Consider the following 7,500-nt stretch of genomic DNA (forward strand, 5'->3'; position numbering starts at 1 on the left):
ACACCCACACACAAATACACAACCAACACATCACGCCCAACCACCACAACACAACACGGCCCAATTACATCCCCCCCTCCACCGCCAACACAGAACGGTGCTGTGTCACGCTACGAGACAATCACAACAGAGGACCTGCCCGAGATGAGCGGGTTTGATCCAGAGGCCGTTGTGGCCATTGCGCAATCCATGAAGACCTTCCTCAACAAGAACTGCACGGAGGAAGGACACACCTACTGGCTGTACAAGGGCGAGGATGACGACATTGTGCGGTTGTACGACTTCACCGCCCTTATTGAGCAATCACGGTCCTTGTCCACAGACCCAAACTCAAACGTGACCAACCCGTTTTCGCACTCGGTCGCGCTGCTGCTGTACAAGATTGCCATCCGCATTTTGGAGGACGACCAGCCCCAGACGGACGACGATGATGCAACGGTGTGTCGACTCCTGGCCAACGCACGTAACCTGGTGGAGGCAGAGCGGTATCCGAAGCTTGCAGCCGCCATCAACCTGCACCTGAGCCAGATGCCACCGCACGTCCTCGCCCGGCTCAACCTCGCTGATCATCGTGGCGATGGCGATGGTGGCAGTCGTGATGGTAGTGATGGTAGTGATGGTAGTGATGGTGGTGGTGATGGCAGTGATGGAAGACGTGGTGCAGCCCGCACGTCGCATTCGCCAAGCGCACACAAGCAACAGCAGCAGCAGCAGCAGCAGCAGCAGCAGCAGGGGCAGCAGGGGCAGCAGGGGCAGGGGCGTAGTCGTGCTGGTGCCAGTGCTTCGTCATCATCAACAGCAACACCACCAACATCTTCATCATCACCGCCACCGCGTCGGCCACCCGACACGGGCGCCATCCCCATGCCGTCTGATACCATGCACAGCTCGTTGCCCTGGACCTGTTGGAGCCAGCGGTGGAGTGGAGTGGATTGCAGACAACCCACAGGCCACAGCCGGCAGCTGCTGGAGCTGGTGCTCACGCGCGCCGCACACCATTACGCAACGCTGGCCAAGCTTGCGTTGCAGCGCGGGAAGTTTGGATCCACCGTCCGCTTTTGTGACCTGTGCCTGCGGTGCCGCACCGGCGCGCGCCGAGCAAGCACGTGGTATGACGGTGGTGACGGCGGAGGTCAAGGTGCTGATGGGGATGGTGACGGTGCTGATGGGGATGGTGATGACAACGGAAGAGCTGGAGGCGATGGCAGTAGTGGTGGTAAGCTGGAAGGTGGTGAGGGGGAGAGTGCAGCGAGCACAGACAGCAGAGTCAATGGCGCGGGTGATGAACAGCTGGAGAGCAAGCGCAGCGGCGATGCATCAAGGGCTGGTCGACAACACGTGGACGGCCACCAATCGCGCACCACAACAACGACAACGACAACGACAACGACAACACCTTCGACAACAACAACGGCAACACATTCGACAGCACATTCGACACCAACACAATCGCCACCGCTGCCGCCAACGCCGCCACCAGCAGCGGGGCCCATCATTGCCGTCAAGGCGGCAGAGCACCTGCAGACACACGTGAAGCAGGAAGACGACCCGCTTGGTAAAGTGTTGCCGCTGGCCGCACACGCGCTCCTGGCGCTTGCGGCGCTGCACCACGACGCACCCCAGCACCTTCCCCAGCAGATGGCAGAGGCAACATACCGCACACGGCAGGATGCGGCTCTGGCGCGGTGGGACATCACCGCCACATCCTCCACTACCTCTTCCTCTACTACCACCACCTCCTCCTCCACCTCATCATCATCATCTTCTTCTGCAGGGAAAGGGGGTGGGTATGGGCATGTGGTGCCGACGAAGGAGGCGTGGCTGCTTGATTGGACGCGCGCGTGTGATGGTGACAGCTCCAGGGCGACCACCAGCAATGACAACAGCCGCTGCAGCAGCGCACCGCCGCCACCGTCAACATCGGCAACACCCCCGCCAACAGCACGAACTGGCAATAATGACGACGATGACAACGATGACGGTGATGATGGCGATATGGTGATGAAGGCGAGCGGTTCGAGCGAGGACAAGGTCGGCCGGAATGGCAGTGGTGTAGGCAACAGTGCTGGTGGTGATGGCGACACGCGTGATTGGGGCCAGCAATTTGGTTCGATTCCAAGCACCTTTGGGGGATCGCTGCTCCAGCGCCAGGCCGTTGTCTCGTTTCCTCTTCCCAGCGACAGAGCGGCACTGGCAAAGGCAGCACTCGCTCTCTACGACTTTATCCACAACGTGCGGTGGCTGTGCATGCGCGTGTGTGTGCGTGGGGGGATGGGGGGAGTGCGCGCGTTTGTGGTTGCTTGGTTGTGTCTGTCTGTGTGTGTGTGTGTGTGCGTGGGGGGGGGGGATGCGCGCGCGTTTGTGGTTGCTTGGTTGTGTCTGTCTCTGTGTATGTGTGCGTGTGTGTGTGTATGTGTGTGTGTGTTTGATTGCTCGTCTTATTTGCCTCGCAGACGCTGGTGCGGCAGACGGGCAACGCGCACAACGAGATGGCCAAAGTGCTGATGGACCAGCTGTCGGAGATGCCGGCACTCACTGCCTGGTCTGCCGCGCAATTTGAAGAGCAGAAGCAAATGGCGTGTGCGCATTTCTTCCGCGCGCTGGCGGCGTTTCGCAACCTGCGGGACCGCGTGAACCAGGCCGTCATCAACTGCAACCTGGCCAAACTCATGCGCATCAGCTACGCGCGCAACCAACTCCACATGAACGCGCAGGAAGCACAGCGTGCACGTCGTCGTGGCGATGGTGGTGGCGATGGTGGTGGCAGTGGCGCAGTGCACGGTGCAAGCAAGGACAAGTCAGCACGGCCATCAGCATCAGAACAATCCGACGCCCACACGGACACAAAAGCCAGCACCAACGACGACGATGGCGATGGTGATGATGGTGATGGTGGTGGTGGTGGTGGTGATAGCGGGCAGCAGCAACGGCAACGGCTGGAGGCGGCTGCATCTGGGAGCATCTGGGAGCGGGCCGTGGCGCACGACACTGCTGGGGGAACTGCGGCGAGAGTTGGCCAGCCAGACCCTGCACCACGCACACGGCAGCAGGCAGGCACAACCCACACAGCAACAGCATCAACAACAGCCGCAGCCACAACAACAGCAACAACAACAACAACAACCACAACAGCAGCAGCAGCAAGAAAGCCAACGCAGCCAATCGGATGCCAATGTGCCACAAGCAGCAACCAACACCACCGCCGCCACCACCATGGGCACGGCAGGTGCCAGCCCCCATGCCGTCGCGTCAACCGCTGACCGCAACCTGCACATGCACGCCATCCAGTACTACCAGCAGGCGAAGGACTGCCTTGCGCGCCGCGCCGTGCACCCGCAGCTGTGGGACCAGATCCAGCTTGAGCTGGGCGGCACGCATCTTGGGTTTGCGGCGCTGCTGGCGAGTGCTGCCCCCGCCCTTCGCGACGATACGCACGTGGACTCGTACCTCAACAGCGCCATCGCCATCTTTGCAGACATCAGCCGCAACCTCACGTCCGCGCCCGCCACCGCCGGCCGGCACGACAACGCGGCGTGGATCAGTGCAATGCGTCGCGCTGTGTCGCTGAAGCTCGGGGAGGCGCACCATCGCCTTGGTCTCGTGCACCGGCGGTGGGCGGCGGCGGCAGCACGCACTGCAGCCAGCAAGGCGAGCAAGGTGGCAGAGAACCACCTCAACAAGGCGCTGTCGTACTACGCCATGTACCCGGACGAAACGGCCGGGCTTGTGCTGCAGGTGCACTTTGAACGGGCCACGCTGCACAGCAGCGCGCACGGCCGGCACAGCGGCAGCCCCAATGTTGGTGCGTTGAAGCGAAGTCTGCGGGACTTGCTTGCATGCAAGGACGCCCTGGCCACGTGCGTCTCGTCGCGAACCCTCTTTCCAGCAGCAGCGGCAGCAGCAGCAGCATCGAGAAACCACAAGAAGCGGCGCATGCGCGCTGGTGAGGGTGGCGGTGAAGGTAGCAGTGGTGAGGGTGGAGAGGATGTGTCTGATGAAGTGGCGCAGCAGCGGCAGCAGGTGGTGGAGGTGTGCACTGCCATCCGCGCGCGACTGCAGGATCTTCTGGAGGCGTTGGTGGGAGACGGTGGCGGTAATAAGGCTGGGCGGAGCAGGAACAAGAAGAAGGGCAGGAGAGAATATAAGGAGAGAGCGCGTGCGCAGCTCAATGCGTGCACTGCTCTTGCATCACGCGAGTTCACGTCTCCCGACGACCTGAGGCGCTTGATGACGCTGTTGCAGCAGTGCCGGCCTCTGCTATCGTGATGTCGCCTGCATCTTCTTCGTTTCTTCTTGCCGTTACAGCGATGTGGTTGTGCGTTGTTCTTTGCTGTATGGCTGTTATTTTTGATGGTTGTTCTTGGATGATGGGTATTGGGCGGTGTAGATATTGGACGGTTGTTACTCAAAAGTACACACCACAACACGGAAAGAAGCAGTTGCTACAGCACGAATGAAGCGTGGACCATCGAGAATGGGAGAGCGAGCGTAGGAGCGTAGTACGAAAGTAAAACATGTAAATGTGAATGTGGCATGGGCGTTGATGAAGCAATGAGCTGCATTGGAAGGCGTTGGTGAGCATATGGTCGTGTGCAAGAGAGCTCAACGCAGCGGAGGTGTAGTTGTTGTCGTGGTGGTAGTGGTTGTCGTGGTTGTTGTTGTGGTTGTTGTTGTTGTTGTGGTTGTTGTTGTTGTGGTTGTTGTTGTTGTTGTGGTTGTTGTTGTTGTGGTTGTTGTGGTCGTAGTTGTTGTTGTGGTTGTTGTGGTCGTTGTTGTCGTGGTGGTTGTGGTTGTGGTTGTGGTTGTGGTTGTTGTGGTCGTCGTTGTTGTTGTGGTTGTTGTGGTCGTGGTCGTGGTCGTTGTTGTTGTTGTAGTCGTTGTCGTCGTTGTTGTTGTCGTCGTTGTTGTTGTCGTCGTTGTTGTGGTCGTCGTTGTTGTGGTCGTGGTAGTCGTGGTGGTTGTTGTGGTCGTGGTAGTCGTTGTGGTTGTGGTTGTTGTCGTAGTTGTGGCTGTCGTGGTGGTCGAAGCGGGCGAACTAGTTGTGGACGCAGTGGCAAAGTCACTGGTGCTCAAAGCACAGTCGGCTCTGCAAAATGCAGAACGCAACGCAAGCAAAGCCAGTTTGTGAGTGAAATGCATGGCCATCAGGCAGCAGAGGTCAGCACTGATTCAGAACCAGAATGACACCCAATAGGCATTTAGGCGCAAGCACTGCCAAGAAGGAATCTCGAACAGAGTACAAAACGTGCCAGATAGCAAGTTCATAGTCAACTACTTGCTGTTAGCTGTATGTACACAGCGTACACCCCTACCCTCCAAGACGCCGCTGCGTCAGCCTTTCACAACTCACCGGCAGGTTGAGTTGCTTGATTGGCACCCTGAGATGCAGGATGCAAGAGTGGCTTCCTCACTCGCGTCGGTGTGGCCAAGGGAAAGCACGCACGCCGTGAAGTCACCGCTGTTCATGTACTGGAGGCAGAGGAGCAAGTGCGATGGCACAACACCAAAATGCGGCAAGTGAGGAGGGTGCACGGGAGCTGAACATACTTGGCACGAATAGATGAAGACATGGACATGATATGGATTGAGGGCGACGATGCATGCCACCAGTCAGCAGGCGAAACTACCAAAGCGCAGTGATGCAAAGCAAGGCAAAACGCCAGCATAACCACAGGCTTGCAGGCACAGCAGCACAGATATCGGCTCACCTGGGATGCACATGTCTCAGCAGACTGGTAGAACATGGAAGCAGCAGAGGCACTGCCATCGTCCCTTCCGTATGTGACGCCAAAGGCCACAGCGACGGCGCCAGCGACGACAAGCATCACAAACAGGGCTGAGAGGATCGGGTGGGCTTGAAGCCACCCACGCTCCTCTTCATCGGCATCGTCCGTGTACTTGACGAGGGCGCTGCGGCTGTTTGACTTCTTGTCCTTCCAGTTTGATCCCTTTGCCTTGCTGCCGTCGTTGTCGACGGAAGGCATTTCGATCACTTCTTCGTCTGCGCTGCCCATGCTGCTGGGTGAGGTGATGCGCTTTGGGGGGTGCTGGTTGTGATGCTCTTGGGGAGGTGCTGGTTGTGATGCTCTTGGGGGAGGTGCTGATGGGGGTTGCTTGTGGGTTGAGGCGACGAGCGCAGTGCAGAAAGCAAAATGGCTTCACTGCTGCTGTGAGGGAGAGAGAACTCTGGTTCTTCTTATCGCAGGGAGAGAAAGAGAAGCTGCAACAGCACAAGGGGGAGAGGGGTGTTTCATTTTGCTTTGTCGCTGTCCCAGGGATACACGCACATTAAGTGCAGCAAACACTGCACCTTTTGTTGTGTGGCTGTCCGGCTTCTTTTCCTGGCCTTCTTGCCTTCTTGGTTTTCTTCTTCGTTTGCACCATCATCAACAAAAGAACACAAGTCAAGTGAGCTGAGTATCTCACCACACCACACCACAGCACGCACGTTGTGCGGAAATGGGAGGAGGGCAAAGGTTGGCTGTGGCCTTGGGTTCGAGTGCAGGGCGAGAATTCACACGGGCACGAGACGTGGCGGCCACAAGCACAGCAGGACAAGAGGACAAGAAGGTCGCACAGGACAGCAGGACAAGGAGGGCGAAACCAAAACACTAACAAAACGCACAGCAAGAAAGCCCGCCCCCACAATAGTCGTGCCTTGAAAGTCGTCCGTATCGTAGTGCATACTTTTTGTGCTGTTGGGTTCACTGGCGGATATGACGTTGTTGCGCTTGTTGGTTGCGCTGTTTTGTGCTGCGGCTGCTGCTGCGCATGGTGTGGTTGCGGCAGAGAGCGACGGTGACGGGAAGCATGGCGACTTGATCACAAGCCTGCCAGGGCTGGAGAAGATGCCGGACTTCAAGATGTACTCTGGGTACGTGACGGTGGACAAGGACCACGGCCGCGCCCTGTTTTACTTCTTTGCTGAATCGCAAAACGATCCATCCACAGACCCCATCATCCTCTGGCAGCAAGGCGGGCCAGGTGTGTGTGTGTGTGTGTGCACGCGTGTGCATGCGTGTGCATGCGTGTGCATGCGTGTACATGCGTGTGTGCGTGTGTGTGTGGAAAGAAGAGAACAGAGTGTTCACTGTGTGATACTTGTCGCTGTACCTCAACAAGACTGGTTTCGTTTCCCTCACACACACACACACACACACACACACACACACACACACACGCACACACGAACAAACAAACACAATCACATGCAGGGTGTAGCTCGCTGGTTGGAATGATGACGGAGAACGGACCCTTGAGGGCCAAAGTCGGAAAGAAAGGTGGCGTGGCCATCGACATCAACGGCTGGAGCTGGAACCGGTTTGCCAACGTGCTGTATGTGGATGCACCGGCAGGCGTTGGCTTCTCGTACAGCAACACAAGCAGCGACTACAACACCAACGACACCAAGACGGCCATCGACAACTACGCCTTCCTGCAAGGCTGGTTCGACAAATTCCCGCAGTTTGCCAACCAGTCCATCTGGCTCACGGGCGAATC

General features: G+C 58.0%; 3 protein-coding genes across 3 annotated transcripts in view; 2 read left to right on the forward strand and 1 right to left on the reverse strand.

The window, feature by feature from the left end:
* PTSG_02628 (uncharacterized protein) overlaps nucleotides 1-4,266 on the forward strand; it is a gene marked incomplete at both ends in the record, with an annotated part of 6,730 nt that extends 2,464 nt beyond the window's left edge. Inside the window, 4 exons of the mRNA XM_004996069.1 lie at nucleotides 94-1,685; nucleotides 1,857-2,253; nucleotides 2,454-2,898; nucleotides 3,227-4,266. Coding sequence (XP_004996126.1) covers nucleotides 94-1,685; nucleotides 1,857-2,253; nucleotides 2,454-2,898; nucleotides 3,227-4,266 — 3,474 coding nt within the window. The remainder of the gene's footprint in view (nucleotides 1-93; nucleotides 1,686-1,856; nucleotides 2,254-2,453; nucleotides 2,899-3,226) is intronic.
* A 1,080-nt stretch (nucleotides 4,267-5,346) lies between these two features.
* On the reverse strand, nucleotides 5,347-6,014 carry PTSG_02629 (uncharacterized protein; the record flags this gene model as incomplete). The annotated part of the gene is made up of 2 exons (XM_004996070.1): nucleotides 5,347-5,469; nucleotides 5,709-6,014. The coding sequence occupies 2 exons, from the start codon at nucleotides 6,012-6,014 to the stop codon at nucleotides 5,347-5,349; spliced, it is 429 nt and encodes a 142-aa protein (XP_004996127.1).
* Nucleotides 6,015-6,686: 672 nt separating this feature from the next.
* PTSG_02630 (serine carboxypeptidase II) overlaps nucleotides 6,687-7,500 on the forward strand; it is a gene marked incomplete at its 3' end in the record, with an annotated part of 2,498 nt that continues 1,684 nt past the window's right edge. Inside the window, exons 1-2 of the mRNA XM_004996071.1 lie at nucleotides 6,687-6,984; nucleotides 7,215-7,500. The exon at nucleotides 7,215-7,500 is cut by the window's right edge and continues 167 nt beyond it. Coding sequence (XP_004996128.1) covers nucleotides 6,717-6,984; nucleotides 7,215-7,500 — 554 coding nt within the window. The 5' untranslated portion in view covers nucleotides 6,687-6,716. The remainder of the gene's footprint in view (nucleotides 6,985-7,214) is intronic.

The sequence above is a fragment of the Salpingoeca rosetta genome (genome assembly GCF_000188695.1).
Source record: "Salpingoeca rosetta unplaced genomic scaffold supercont1.6, whole genome shotgun sequence".
In the NCBI taxonomy this organism is placed as follows: Eukaryota; class Choanoflagellata; order Craspedida; family Salpingoecidae; genus Salpingoeca; species Salpingoeca rosetta.